This window comes from Podarcis gaigeae (genome assembly GCF_964106915.1).
Source record: "Podarcis gaigeae genome assembly, chromosome: 13".
Classification (NCBI taxonomy): domain Eukaryota; kingdom Metazoa; phylum Chordata; class Lepidosauria; order Squamata; family Lacertidae; genus Podarcis; species Podarcis gaigeae.
In genome coordinates, this window is record NC_139689.1 from 19,552,507 (window position 1) to 19,568,360 (window position 15,854).

Below are 15,854 nucleotides of genomic sequence, written 5' to 3' on the forward strand. Positions count from 1 at the left end.
GCCGTTCCTTAAACCTTTGAATGCCCCAGGGGAAACGGGGTGGGACTAGCCCAGTCTAACAAGAATGTCATTTCCTGCCCCACCTTTTCCCCTGCAAAGGACAGGAGCGGAAGTCCTCTCCCATCACTCAATTTACTACAGTGTGACAGGAAAAGAGGCTGGTGACAGGCAGAAAGAAAGAGAGGGAGAAAACACTAATTCTTCCTTAGCTCAAGTTAGATCTTTGGTCCATCTAGGTCAGTATACTAGTAGCCTCCAGCTTTTTCAAACTTAGGACCCATCTTTCAACCAAACATGGATTTTGGGAGGCCCAGTTTCTTCTTCTTTTTTACCATATATTTGTATGGCAGTCGTGCCAAAGTTTCAACCCACTTTAGATCAGCTTGTGGTTCTGTAGTAGGTGCCCAACCCACCGCTTGAAGACTGATGCCCTGCATCAACGGGCAACAAAATTTCAGGCAGGAAGACTTCCAGTCCTACCAGGGCATAGCCAACATTTTTTTGGGGGGGGGGGGAGGACTTTGTTGGGTGGGCAGAACTTTTGTTGGGGAGGGGGCAGGACCAATGTGATCGGTCAGTTAAGTACTTCTATTGTTTTACTTGATGGGGGGGGGGCAGCTGCCACCCCGCCTCCCCTTAGACTGATACTGCGGTCTTCTGCCTGAAAAGTAGGCTCATTTACCTCACTGAGCAACAGCCTTTTCCTGTAGCTGAAGCAAAACTGGGGGGGGGGGGGTAAAGCAGGATTAAATTTTACAGGGAGAGTGAAAATAGTTTGAGCTGAGCAGCCAGAAACACCGCAAGATTTCCCTCTCAAGCCTTCTCTTTCTATTCAATCTTACATCCAGTAATATCCCTTTTTTTCTTTGCCATTTTCCTCTTACAATTTTTCCACCACATTCCTTCCCCCCCTTTTTTTATTTCCCTCCCCATTCCCATACTCCTTCCGTTCAGGTTTCCCTCTTCAGCAGCTTCCTCCCCTCCCCCCACTTTTTGTGTGTCCTGTCAGCATCCCTCTTCTACTCAAAATTCATGTCAGCCTTTCTTTTTTTCCTGCACCATGTTCCCTCTTTGGTTGAACCACAGAGTATCCATATGCAGGAGCTGGAGTTGCAAAGGCGCAGCGGAGTATTATAGAGAGAGGAACTGGAAAGGAAAGAGACAGTTTCAAAATGAAAGGGGTGGGGGTGGGGAATGCACAAAATGTTAAGAGGAATTAAATGAGATGGGCGGGGGAAAGGAAGAAGCAGAGGAAAACTAGAGAATTATGCACACTGAATCCTTAGGAAATGAGTGTGTGTGTTTAGCAATCCAAAAATAATAATTCAGAAAGCCCAAGAAGGTGAAATGTTGTGAAAAGAAAAAAATTAAGAAGGGTACAAAAAGGAAAAAAACTCACACAGGAGTGAGTGAGGAAATGGGGAAAAAACTGTTACGCAAACGAAACAAAAATAAAAGTAAGACGAGAAGAAACTGATGCAGAAAATATAAGCTGTTAAGTCAAAACAAAGGAAAACCAAGAGAAATATAGGAAGGGAAAGGAAACAGGGGTTCAAATTTTACTCCCTAGTGTGGTAGATGATTGACAGCTGGATAATAAATTCTCCCTCCCTCCCTCCCTCCTTCTCTCTCTCTTTCTCTCTTCCTTTCCCCTTGAGTCTTTAGCCTCATAAACCCCAGGTGGCATCATCATGACTGAAGGGAACATGCTTAAAAAAGAGTCATCTGGAGTTCTTAAGAGTTTCCATTTGCACCACGATGACATGGCCGTGGCCCCTTGCTGATGGACAACTGAATGATGGGGTGGGAATATTTGAGGCATTGTTGGCTGGAAGACACAGTTATTTCCTCACCCCTCCATAATTGTGTTTTAGTTGTCTCATTTGTAGGGGCACCGTTTTTTTTTTAAAAAAGGTCTTTTCAGATAATACATTGGGTTCTTCTCTGAAACGCTGACAAAAATAAAGGTGGTGAAAGAGCCAGGAGGTGGAGCCAGGAAGAAAGCAAATGGTACGATATCTTGGAAGAAAATTTAGATGTCAGACTCTTTTCTTCAACAATAAGAACAGAAACGGGAGTGGGGGCGTGCACATTTCCTGACAGGAAAAGGCCTTATTTTAGCCAACCCCAAATGGTGGTGCAGCACTTTGCTGTTGGGTTCCAAGGGGAAGTGCTTGAGAGAATAATGAAACCTACAGGATTGGTGCCCAAGCTGGTCATTTGTGGGCATACAAAAATGATGATTAGTCATTTCCTGTAAGAACCTAGAAGGCAAGAATGAGGCACAGAGGGAGCAGGTTTGTGTGTGTGTGTTGGGGAGGGAGGAGGACATTTAGGGCACAGAAGAACGGCAAGGGAACAGTTCCATGCTATAATTTGGTTGACTGAGATTGAGATATTGGTAGAAATAAACTGAATAGAGTATTTCTCTCAGGGCTAGTTGTTTTGAGGCAAATAAGCATAGCAGTATTTGTAGAGCTATGTCACAAACCGGCAAGATGAAAAGGGGAATGGAAAATATAGCACTACATTTTACCTGGTCATTTTTGGTTGAACCAAGATGGCAGTCTAATGTATTTCCTGTCATCACCTAAGAAGCTGGGATGGAAGGATGGCTGTTGTCAGGTAGATAAGCCTGAATAATTAGGGCTTTTGAAGGATGGAGGTAAAAATGTCAAGGAGATGTCGTTTATAGTCAGGAAACTAGAGAATGATGACAATGGTAAAGCAATTACTTCTTGTCAAGCTAGTTTTGTTTCTTCGTTGTTGTTTTGACAGAGGGAGATGTTGGCAATGAGCCCTCTCCTTTCAGGAATTGGATTGATGGGAGAAAATGGTTTCTGGGCATCTTCCTCTCACAAGATCTGAAAAATGCAGATGGTTTTGAACCTGCTTGCTGTCGAAACCTCTTCAGGGAGAAGGTTGAGGGGAACATGCTTCACGAGTTATTTCCCACTAAGGTTTCCAACCACCTGAGTGAAAGGAGAAGTATTCTGAGGCAGCAGAACTGAACTGGGAGCTATATCTCTTCTTTCCGCTGCTCTGTGGAGAATGAACAGGGTGTGTGCATGACTTGAGTTTTGAGGGGTGGGCTTTTCAAATTGGTAGTTTCCCAGGGAAGCAAGGAAATAAGGACAGTTTCCAAGAGGGCGGAAGGGGAGGTGAGGGGGGCACCGGCAATCTCAAAAGTTGGTTGAATAGTTCCCACCAGAGAGAGAGAGAGAGAGAGAGAGAGAGAGAGAGAGAGAGGGAGGACATTTCTAGCAGAGTAGGTGGTAAAGAGTCTTTAGAGAGGGGAAGACAACCCACACTGGTAGGGGAGTCTCCTAGGCAGGTTGGGGTAGAACGATATAGTCTGCAAGCGAAAGCTGGCTTCCTTGTCCAGCTCGTTCTCTGGTGCGTCTAGCAAGGTGAGGTGGATATGTGCATATGTTCAGGGTACTTGATGGCTGGTGGGTAGTTCTGAGTCATCTGGATGGAAACGTCGCTGGAGATGTCGGAGGGGCTACGTCCACGGTGCCACACTTCGGGGTGCAAGAACTGGCCGGAGTAGTCGGAGCAGTCACTCAGGCGTGGCCGGTAGAAGGCTGGGTGAGGGCGGTACATTTCCTCCTCAGCGTAGCGCTTGGTGAAGAGGTAGACAGACATCACCCCTGCGCCCTGCAAAGAGCCGTTACAGAGGGAAATATCAAGAACAAGACATACCCCTTAGATGCAACCATATGGTCTCACAAGTTATGGTGCCAGTATGTTGTGGTGTCGCGGTTACAGTGCTTGGCTAGGTATTGGGAGCCCAGGGTGCAAATTCTCGCAGAGCCCTGAAGTCTGTTGGGTGGACTTGGGGCAACCACAGTGTCTCAGCCTAACCTACCACCACGCTGTGAAGATAATATGGGAAGAGGGAGAACCATGCAGGCCCCCTTGACTTCCTTGGATGGAAAGTGGGGCCACAGTGTAATAAACAAATAAATGTGTGTGCATGTGTTATGTCTGTAACTCATGTCGCTCGTTGTAGCTCACCTGTGATTCACTGCATCTAGTTTCATCCCACTCAAGGATGCCTTCAGGGCATGAGGAGTCATGCTCTGGAATGCGCACATGCACAAGTAACACTGAAGCTTGTGTAGACTTAAGGCCATAAAGCATTCTGCTGGTCACTGTGATGATACTCAGCTATTTGTAAGTGGGCATGATCATCCTAGCCCATAGATGTTTGACTCATGCCAAACATACCAAGAACTTCCTTCATGGTTTCTGTTCAACGTGTATTGAAGATCCTTCAACTCCCAACCCCTGTGTTCAGCAACAAATGGCCACCATTTTAATTTTCCACAGTGCCTCAGAGATAGGGAGCAATATGGGAAATTAAAGTGGCAATTCTCAGGCACCAATTGGGGGCCCCACTAGCCTAGAAGGAGGCCCACTAGAGGCACTATGCTAAAGCCTTCTTCAAGCCTGGAGGATGTGTGCTTGTGAAATCGGCACTGAAATATCCTGTCCCCCACCCCACCAATTAAACTGTAAGAACTGCCTTATATTATCAGATCAAGTTTTCAACAGCTGCCAAGTAAATGCCACTAGGAAACTCACAAGCAGGTGAGGAGGGTGATATCTATCCCCTGTTGCTACTCCTCAGCAATTGGAACATAGAAATATGCTGCCTTCATATAAGAGGGTTTCATTTATCTATCCTGGTTAGTTTTATTCACTGTTTTATCTTCTCTTTTATTCTATTTTCTCATCACTTTTCCTCATCAATTTGTATTTAAGAAAGAAAGAAAGAGTCCTCATGAAAACTGACCCACATTTTAGTGTGGCTTTCTCCTAATTTACATGTTTTGGCAAAGCAATTTTTCTAATATAATGCTTTTTTGTATGTTATTTGCACTAAAATATGCATTTTTATGCACACTTTACCCTAGTAAATCCACTCCTGTACAAATTATTTGGCTGGAGAAGTGCACTGCAAAATTCCGGAATCACGCGAATTTTGGATGGCTGTGTTTCAGTGCAGTTGCTGTTTCTGAAAGCGCAATTTAGGTGGAGTCACATTTAAATGCAAACTGAATCAAATATCTCCCCCAGCCATAGTCATGTCCAGCTTGGCCCAATGTCTTATGCTGCTGCTGAATTACTGGGAGAGTCAGGGCTAGCTTATGCACCGACATTTCTCTTAGCAATGTTTTTTTTTGGGGGGGGTGAGTGCCAGTCTTTATGAGGACAAAACAGAATCATCCATGCACAATAGGAAGTATTAGCATGCTTGAAAGCCCAGTATTTGTAGAAGTACAGAATGCAAACAAGCAAATAAACAAACAAACAAGCAAAACTTAAGGGGAATCCCTTCCAACCCAGTAGCTTCAGAATACTGTGGTACCTCAGGTTAAGTACTTAATTCGTTCTGGAGGTCCGGACTTAACCTGAAACTGTTCTTAACCTGAAGCACCAGTTTAGCTAATAGGGCCTCCTGCTGCTGCCGCGCCGCCGGAGCGTGATTTCTGTTCTCATCCTGAAGCAAAGTTCTTAACCTGAAGCACTATTTCTGGGTTAGTGGAGTGTGTTACCTGAAGCGTATGTAACCCGGGGTACCACTGTACTGAATCAGTTGGCAGGAAAAACTGAAGGTGTTTTTGGGTGTGTGTGTGGAATGGTCTGGCTGGCTGAAAGGAGCAAGGGGCGAGGGGAATGTGGCTGAAACAACTAGGGAAACTTCAAAACTCTGCTGCTCGGGCAGGTGTGAAAGAAGGCAAGAACCGCTCTCTGCTCTGTTTCCCTCCTTGCTGGAGAGAAATGCATGAAAAGATGATGGAGAAAGAGGCACAAAGAGATAAAAAGGACATCATTTTTGTCTGGACATGTAATTTCCTGGTTCCTACTGAGTTTATTTTTAAATGTCCTCAGAGAAAAGTGAAAGTAAGAGCTGCCCATAGGTATAAGTGGATAACATCCAAAATGTTAATGCAACTGGAATTGGGCATCACTGTGTCCACCCACCCACACAGCAAAACTCCAAAAGGTAGCAGCAAAGACGAAAGAGCTCCTGTTCTTTTTAATGCAATTCTTATTCAGTGTGAAACATTTAAAGATTTTTTTTTTGCTAATATAAATTCCAAAGCAAATGTGGTTCACATTGCCAGCTGGAAAAGGTAGACTTGAGGTTTTTTAAAAAATATTTTGTAGAGCCCCTTCTTTAATTCTTGTCATAGACAAGGAGACTTGGGTTGTGTCAAGATAGGTCCATTAATTTTAAGTAGAACTTAAGTTAGCCATGCCAGTGGGCCTCCTCTGGGTATGACTAAAAGCGAGTCTATCCTGTTAAAAGCGAGTCTCTCCTGTCAGGGAGATGTGCCAATCTCAGATTCAGGGATTTTCTTACCCTCTAAAACCCTTCATGTTTTGGGACCTAATATAATATCTGTTTAGGAAAGGCTTTGGCTATAATGCAGCCCTGAAGTAACATTCACACAGAAGGCTGGAGGCCAGGGGACATTTTAACCTCTAAGTAGTTTGCAACAGTCCTACAGTGCTGTTGAGAGATGTTGTCCAGAGGTAGAACCTTACTGCAGCCTGGGGTTTGACCAAACATGGGGCAGTAGCTTGCAACACAGCTGTAATGTTATCCTTAGTTTTTAGTCATGTGTTTCAGGTTGGCTTGAGAGATTAGTAATCAACAGTGTAGCTGTTGCAGCGTGGCTCACTGCTGTATCCTTACTGCAGGTTGAGAGACTTTGCTGAATATAGGGGAGAATTTCGGTTCAGTTCGTATTTTGATGGGAATCTACCTAACCTTCACTTCCCCAAACAACATGTGGACAGGTAGCCATCAAAAATTAACACCTCTGAATTTTGTGGTGCAAACTTCAGCTATATACAAAAATGTGTACGTTTGAGGGAAAGTGTGCATAAATGTGCATATATTTCTGAAATAAACACACAAAGATGCATGATATTAAGGGGAACTACTTGCTCAAGTGTGTACTTGCTCAAGTGTGGACTTTTAAAAATAAAAATTTAAAAAGTAATTGCATATTGATCTGGAAAACTGAAACCATTGAAAAAGAGAAACCGAAACTGATGCGTGTGCCCATCCCTAGCTGGGAGGGAATATTTTATAGGAGTAATGCAGTACTCTGATGCCCTGTTAATAATCCCTAGTCAAGTTGCAGCAAAAGTCAAAACTGAAATTGTCCCCTGAAACCAACCTGTAGCCATAATGGGGGGCGGGGGGGTGTCATCATGCTTGGGGAAACTCCAAAGTTTGCAGAAGTTAAAATAAAATAAAAGTATATTGGTGGCAGTTGAGGGGTAGTGGAAGAAACAGAATAAATAATAATAATAATAATAATAATAATAATAATAATAATAATAATAATAATAATAATACCCTGCCCATCTGGCTAGATTGCCCCAGCCACTCTGGGTGGCTTCCAATACATAGAATAATAATAATAATATATAAAAAAAAACAGCAAACATTAATAGTAACAATCTGATCCAGTATAAAAATAACTTTAAACTTGATGGAGTGGAAGACTGGGCTGTCCCGCTTAGGTGGTTTGACGGGCAGGAACCCTAAACAGGAGCAATAGGAGATGTGGTGGTCTCACTTGTTAGATTCCTAATGAGGACATGGACTGGCAATAGTACAGTGGACACCCTTTCTGCCTTCTGGCCTTAAAAGCCCTGTGAGGCCAGCAAAGGAAAACTTGCTTTACCCCTTGGCCAAAATTTAAATCTGTGATTCAAGATTGGGAGTCAGGAGCATGTGTGTGTGTGTGTGTTTGCGCATGCACATGTGCAAGAAGTGCAGTGTGGGAGCTAGTGTTGTGTAACCGTTAGAGTGCCGGACTTTGAGGTGGGAGACCAGGGTTCGAATCCCCGCTTAGCCATGAATCTCCCTGGGTGACCTTGGGCCAGCCACACACAAATTCTCAGCCTAACCTACACCGCAGGGTTGTTGTGAGGACTCATGGGAGTGGGGAGAACCATGTCCACCACCCTGAGCTCCTTGGATGAAAATGCAATAGATAAATAAATGCTGGGAAGTGTACCTCTTTGAGCAAGAAGGAAGAAGCAGCAAAGGCAAAGGACCATCCGTAGCGGTATTGGAAGTACTGCTCTGAGCCACTGGGGCGGTTCATCACTTCGTCATTGATGCTGGAGATGTACAGAACCAAGCCGACCACCAGAGAGAGCCCTGCAGAAAGAGCACAGAGGGAGAGGGGTGGGAAGGAAGGAAGGAAGGAAGGAAGGAAGGAAGGAAGGAAGGAAGGAAGGAAGGAAGAGGCTGTTATTTTCCGCTGTTCATAAAGGCCTCACTTGTGGGGAGGAGCCACAGCTCCAGTAGCAGAGCCCCTGCTTCACAAGCGCCAGAAGGTCCCAGTTCTAATCCTGACATATCTAGGTAGGGCTCAGCATTTTCAGTTTGAGACCCAGGGAGAGAGCTTCAGCCAGTCAGTGTAGACCAGGGGTAGGCAACCTAAGGCCTGGGGGCCAGATGCGGCCCAATCACCTTCTCAATTTGGCTCACGGATGGTCCAGGAATCAGTGTGTTTTTACATGAGTAGAATGTATGCTTTTATTTAAAATGCATCTCTGGGTTATTTATGGGGCATAGGAATTCATTCATTTTTTTTGTCCAAAATATAGTCCGGCCCTCCACATGGTCTGGTCAGCCCACGGCTGAAAAAGGTTGCTGACCCCTGGTGTAGACAGTATTGAGCTACATGGACCAGTGATCAAACTCAGTACAGTGGTACCTCATGTTAAGTACTTAATTTGTTCTGGAGGTCCGTACTTAACCTGAAACTGTTTTTAACCTGAAGCACCACTTTAGCTAACGGGGCCTCCTGCTGCTGCAGCGCTGCCGGAGCACAATTTCTGTTCTCATCCTGAAGCAGAGTTCTTAACCTGAAGCACTATTTCTGGGTTAGCGGAGTCTGTAACCTGAAGCGTATGTAACCTGAGGTACCACTGTATAAGGTACCTCCCTCGGTTCTTATGTTGTACCACAAACCTACCTCACTCTCCACATTTAGCTCAGAGCAGAGATGCCACTGCAACCAGCCGCAGTGTGTGCATGTACACACACACACACACACACACACACAAATGCACACACATCACCCCTTTATGGGTTCCTTTCAGACTATATGTGTTGGGTGGTGTTGGTCAACAGCATGCCCACATTTCTGTCTATTAATTATATCATATAGAAGACAACCAGAGCTACTGTAAATCAAGCCTGCTCCTATCTACATAATTGCACCCCTTCAGCTGCATAGCTTCACCCTGCATTGCATTTCTTGGTCGTAGCAGCATGTGACAAAGAGAAAGAGTGCTAAAATGCAGCTGGCTCAGTAGTGCAGCACGGTGCCGTACTGTGCTTGTGCTGCAGCATCACAGACAGGCCTATGTGCCGCTCTTCTGTTTCCCATTAAGGGCCCAGTGCTGCCCTTTTCGGCTGCTCACAAATTTACTTCTGGGGTTGCCTTGCAGCCATTGCTCTTCAACTCTTAATATCATCTGAACTGAAGAAAGCCAACTTCCAACAATTGCCTTCCACAATCCATTCTTCCCTTGCCATGCAATTAGAACTATAACATTTTTGTTCAGCCTCACTTGCCTGGCCCCACTGCCTTGGCCCCCATAGCCCCTCTGTCCTCCACCCCTCCAGATGACAGATTAAACACACTTATTCTCTAAGTAGAACTGATTTGGCTCTGCAAGGCTTTGGAAATTTTTTTTTGGGGGGGGGGGTTACTATTTTATTATATATTTTATCAGAACTGGCCCAGCCATTATACGGGGTAAAGCTACTGCTTCAGGAGGCAGAAACCCTGCAGTTGACACGCCCATGGGTGCCCCACCTGCCCCACTGCCTCCACTAGCGATGGAGAAGCGCTACTGCCATTGGTGCCAATTTTGGGCAAGATCACGTCCATTTGTGGTAAGATCTTGCCTGAAATTGGGGGGGGGGGACTTGAGGAGCACACAAAATCTCGTGTGATTTGGAGTGAAATCTCACCTGAAATCAGTGTGCCCTTGCCCAAAATCAGTGCCGGTGGCAGTGCTGCTTCAGATGCAGCTGGGTGCAGGACAGGAGAAGGTAGGTGGTGGCGACAGGGGCAGGGGAAAGCAGCGCTTCCCATTTCATCTGAAGTGGTGAAATGGGATGTAAAGGTAAAGGGACCCCTGACCATTAGGTCCAGTCATGGCCGACTCTGGGGTTGCGGCACTCATCTCGCTTTATTGGCCGAGGGAGCCGGCGGACAGCTTCCGGGTCATGTGGCCAGCATGACTAAGCCGCTTCTGGCGGACCAGAGCAACGCACGGAAACGCCGTTTACGTTTCCACTATTTATCTACTTGCACTTTGATGTGCTTTCGAACTGCTAGGTTGGCAGGAGCAGGGACCGAGCAATGGGAGCTCACCCCAACGCGGGGATTTGAACCACCAACCTTCTGATTGGCAAGTCCTAGGCTGTGTGGTTTAACCCACAGCACCACCCGCATCCCTACGAAATGGGATGCACCAGCCCTGTATTTCATTATTACATTTTACCCCACCTTTACTTCCAAGAAGTTCAAGGTGGCTTTCATGGTTCTTCCTCTCACCACTTTACCCTCACAACAACCCTGAGAGGTAGATTAAGCTGAGAGGCAGCAACCAGCCCAAGGTCACCCAGTGAGCTTTGTGGCTGAGTGGGGATTTGAACCCTGGTCTCCCAGGTCCAGCACTCTAGCCTTTACATCATGCTGGCCATCTACTATGACCCCCTGCTTTATTACTACCTGTATTTGTTGCTACTTATTGTATTAATGTTTTAATAAATATGCACAGGCAGGCAGCACCATTTGTTCCTCCTCCTCTGGTCCTGCCCCCCGGACCCCAGTATGGATGTGGGCCTAAGGTTGCCCTGCCCGCTTCCCTCTTCTTCCCCCTCCTCCCGCACTGGCGAATGCAATGGCAGCAAAATGGTCTGAGGGAGGAGGCAGAAGTGGACAAACCTGGGCTTTTGTCATAAATCTAAAGGCCGTTTTGTGCTTCGGTTGTGTTCTGGCACTTCTGTCATGCTTGAGTTGGAGCGTGACAAAAGCGGAGGGTGGATGCGGCAGGATGCAGCTCTTTGCTCCCTGCTTTGCTGCCATTCCTCCGCTTCATCTCCTCCTTCTCCCATGCTGGCCAGGGAGTTGTGTGTCCCCCCCCCCCCCGGGCCTCAGCAGTAACGCCAGCTCACCTGCCTTCTGAAGTGATGGCTGCTTACTGCTGGAGCTGGTGGGCAGGGAAGCCAGAGGCAATTCTGGGTTTTTTTTCCTGTCGTCCTCTCTTGCAAAAATACAGTGGGTGCTTTAGCAATTCTCAGGCAAAAGCATCAGAGGAGAAAAGCTAGACACAGAGAAACTTCACATTTGTACAAGCCAGCATCCAGTTTCTAAATATCTAGCTGGATAAATGAGTCTTTATAGCAAGTGTCTGTTTTAAATGCATTTGCCCTTTATGGGTTTTTTTAAAAAAACTTTTAAATTTTATATGTAAGTTGCCTTGAGATGATGGTTTAGAAGGTGATTTATCGTAATAATTCTGTAATTTTTCAGTTCTGCTTTTACCAAGATGGATGGAAAGAATGCCAGGAAGTCTTGGAATAATAAGAAAATTATTAATATGGCTCGGGGAGTGGGGCCGGGCATGAAACTGCTGGACTTTGGATTTGGGGTGTAGAAAAAATAATGGTAGGACCTTGCTCCTGGCTTCTGAAATATAAGTGTTGGTGGGGGGAGGCATAGAAAGGGTGTAACAGGGAAGGCATATCGCTACCTTTCCCAGCTCCTTTCTAATTGGTGCTTCTTCAGGGTGTTTGAAGAGAGCATTGCTGAAGCTGTCTTGGAGAGAAGAGTGATAGCTCAGGGGCAGAGCACCAGAAAGTGCCAAATTCAATCCCCAGCATCTCCAGGTGAGGCTGGGAATGATGCTTGTCCGAAATCCTAGATAACCGCTGCCAGTGAGATCAGGGGTGAGGAAACTGTGACCCTCCAGGTGTTGTTGGGCCACATCTCCCATCATCTCCATTAATTGGCAATGCTGGGTGTCCAACAATATCTGGAGGACCACAGGCTCCCTGGACCTGAGCTAGGTGGACCAATGGTTTCCTTGGCAAAAGGCGAGTGCTCATTCTAAACTCTATAGCAGGCCATGTCAGCTGGTAAGTGATGGGAGTTGTGGTCCAAAATAGCCCTAGACTACCTGGGTGGCGTTGTGGGTTAAACCACAGAGCCTAGGACTTGCCAATCAGAAGGTCGGCGGTTTGAATCACCATGACGGGGTGAGCTCCCGTTGCTCGGTCCCAGCTCCTGCCAACCTAGCAGTTCGAAAGCACGTCAAATTGCAAGTAGACAAATAGGTACCGCTCTGATGGGAAGGTAAACGGTGTTTCCATGCGCTGCCCTGGTTCGCCAGAAGCAGCTTAGTCATGCTGACCATGTGACCCAGAAGCTGTACGCCGGCTCCCTCGGCCAATAAAGCGAGATGAGCGCCACAACCCCAGAGTCGGCCACGACTGGACCTAATGGTCAGGGGTCCCTTTACCTTAGGAATCTTCAGAGACACAGTCCTCAGATGATGACAGTCTCATGTGGAGCTACAGTCACTACAGCCTACCTCTCCTCCCCTGAACCCTGAGGAATCACCCCTGCCACAGACACCAAAGGCTGGACCACAGATTTCAGAGGATTGGAAGATCTCTGTGAAGAGATCCCCATAGCTTGAAAGCCCAGGGCCTAGAAGAAGCAGCCAATGGCTGCAGGATAAAAACTTTGGCCTCACTGGCCAAATGAAGCATTCATATGGTGTAGTAGCTAAGCGAGGCTATGAGGAACTATTTATTAGGTGCTTCAGGGCATTGACTCAGTAATGTATACAGTCTGGCTCAGCTGCATGATTGCTGACCATGGTCCTGAAATCCACACCTTGACCCTTCTCCAAGGTGCTGATCCTTGCCTGTGCTTTTCCTTCCTATCGGCCTAGGACTATGGACCTCCTCTGTGCTTGGGCCATCACCCGTGTTAAGAATCCCCACAGAACAAGGTTGCGAAAGGCTACTCTGTGGCTTGTCAATTCTTAACGGAAGCCACCACCCCACTACAAGGGTTATAGTCCCCCTGTTGCCATGACCTATCCCTGCTCCACTCTGAAGACTACCACACAGGATTTATTTAGCTATCCCAAATGCCATGGTTAGCACACAGATTCCAGGAATAAATTGCCCTCTGATGAATGTTCCCCCACACCTCACCAGAGAGGATGAAGAAGATTCCTGAAACGAAAGCCAGGATGGTCCTCTGGGGGCGGATATGTCCGATGTTGCTAATGACAAATGCTGTGAAGACGAGAAAGAGGCTGACCATAGGGAAAGGGGTGGCTGTGCGGATGGTCTCTGCCAAGAGAAAGAGAGAAAGAGAAGAGTCAGATTTTCTAAGTTAAATTTGAGTCGATCCTCTTCACCAAAGCACAGTCCTAGAACCAGGTTTGAATGCTCAGATTTCTGACATGTGTTGTATTCCTGGGAAAGCCCCCTGAGCACACAAATATATATTCCCCCTACTTCCTGAGTAACCACAGGCTGCATGCATTCCTTTAGGAGTGAAAAGGCTGGGGCTTCTAGATGGGCTTAAACTGGAACTCTTTCTTTTAGAAATGACCCCACAGTACACACATCAGGTTTCAGTGAGTTGGATGCAAAATCATGCCTGGTTCTCTGCAAACTCTGTTTATTTAAACTAACATAGCCCTTTTTCTAGAATCTTACAGACATCACAGATGAATACTCCACACATAAAATAACTCACATCTGAATGTGGCAAGCAAATGTAGTAAAATTTCCAAAGTAATTTCAGGGTTGAGCTTTGATTAAATGGAAGCGGGGAGTAAAAGGAGGGGAGCAGATGATAACATGTGTGACTGAAATGTTTGAGGCAGAGCTGGCTCAAGATATTTTGCTGCCTGAGGCAACAGTGCAAAGTACCCCATAACATGTGCAAAGGCTACAGACACACTGTACAACTAAAGCATGGCAACTGTCGTTTGTTAAGGGTGCTGGAAATTGCAGTTCTGTGAGGAGTAAACTACCATTCCTAGGATTATTTGAGGGGGGTATTGTTCTTTAAATGTATGATGTGTGCACATCCAAAATTGATTTAAAGGGACATTTTATTTCAGATCAGTAGGTAGAGCAAAAAAAAAAACATACTGCTATGCTATGCCACCTGCCATCTCTTCCTATAGGACCATATATGTGGCTTCCCAGAATTAAAAGAACTGAGGCAGGGGCAGAGGTAAACATCTGCTGTGACATTCAGTAAAGTGGGTCCTGGATCTGCAAAGGTTGAAGAAACATTGAAACATACAAAAAGTATGTAAACCATAATACATGCACCATAATAATGGTCCAGTGAAAACACTCAAGTAAGCTTACAAGTGCTACACTAGATGCATGTCCACCACGTATCAAAACATCTCTTTGCCTTTACATTCAAGAGTCCTTATCTTTAGACACACACACACCTATTTGATGGACAAATGTGCAAGGGTGATAAAACTAAATCCCTTGTATCTCAGTTGTTTCCCAAGCACATGGAACATTTCCACATACAGGTGAATTCTTATTTGCATGCAGATGGTCCACACGACAAAACAACACAGTCCATCGGATAAATGCTTGCACCAATACATTCTGGAACCGATCCAAAGTGTTCTTTTCATTTTTGAATATGATCTTAGGTCAACCTTAGTCTATCTTATTTGCCAGGCCCTCTTCCCAAACCCACAAATTTGACTTTGGTATACAACATGAAGTATACTTTTCACACACAAAAATTGAGTTTTCCAGAACATGAGATTCAATTACCCAAAAGTTGCCTTTCTAAAAGTCTCTTTAAACTGTGTGTCAACTGTGATTCCTGATAAGGTGATTCCTGTTTCTGTTAAAAGGGCATGGACCCCATTTGTATTTGGCAACTCTGAACACCAAAGCATCTAACCTTGATGGCTCAGAACTCAAGCTAAGGGCTCCACCCTTTTTTGGACAATGTCAAGTTATTAAAAAAAAATTAAGAGTGCCACTGAATATGTGCAGAGTTGATTGCCCTCCACTCTGTGTAACAGCAGCTTACTATTAGTCATTTCTGGAACTACAAGGTTCACTTCTAAACAATAAGACACCTCTCTTGGCTGGAACTGAGGCCTAGTCTGCACATGCCGCAGATCTGAGGAGGCTGAATTCTGAGGTGGTAAATGTGCAGTAGCATTTCAGACTTCAGCTGAATTCATCACATTTTTGAATACTTCCTCGGTTTCTTCATTTGTAAAGCCCTCCCTGTAAGTTAAAGAAACAACCACAACTATAATTAGGGAGGTTCTGGCCTAGCCTGCTCCCCGCTGTGTTGGTTTGTGCTTGTTGGAAGATTTCTTCTGCTAGGGGAAAATTGAAAATGCAACACCCTTCCTCACAGCTCAGTTGTAGAGCTGGAAACTCTTAATACCAGCATTGTGGGTTTGAGCCCCATGTTGGGTGAAAGATTCCTGCATTTCCTGGAAGGTTGGACTAGATGACTGTCATGGCCCCTTCCAGGTCTACAATTAGATGATTCTTCTACCTTTTTCTAGGTCCCCTCTACACCTCCGAAAGAATGGATTGTGGTAGGGTGTTGAATGCCAAAGGTGGTAGAGTGGACTGTGGGGAGGAGATAGTTCACCGTGTAAATACTTCCTGCAAGTAGAAAACTATATACTGTTGGGGTGCTGCTACTGGCTACTGGCTGCTTGCCCAATGAAGCAGAGAGACTGAGAAAAAGTGAACT

At 45.7% G+C, this 15,854-nt stretch overlaps 1 protein-coding gene across 2 annotated transcripts in view; it reads right to left on the reverse strand.

The window, feature by feature from the left end:
- Nucleotides 1-1,548: 1,548 nt before the first annotated feature.
- Nucleotides 1,549-15,854, reverse strand: part of CACNG7 (calcium voltage-gated channel auxiliary subunit gamma 7) — a 40,422-nt gene continuing 26,116 nt past the window's right edge. For both annotated transcript variants that reach the window (XM_083707828.1, XM_083707829.1), the window contains 3 exons: nt 13,292-13,432; nt 8,052-8,197; nt 1,549-3,660 (listed from right to left, as the gene is read on the reverse strand). In XM_083707828.1, coding sequence (XP_083563954.1) covers nt 3,403-3,660; nt 8,052-8,197; nt 13,292-13,432 — 545 coding nt within the window. In that variant the 3' untranslated portion in view covers nt 1,549-3,402. The remainder of the gene's footprint in view (nt 3,661-8,051; nt 8,198-13,291; nt 13,433-15,854) is intronic.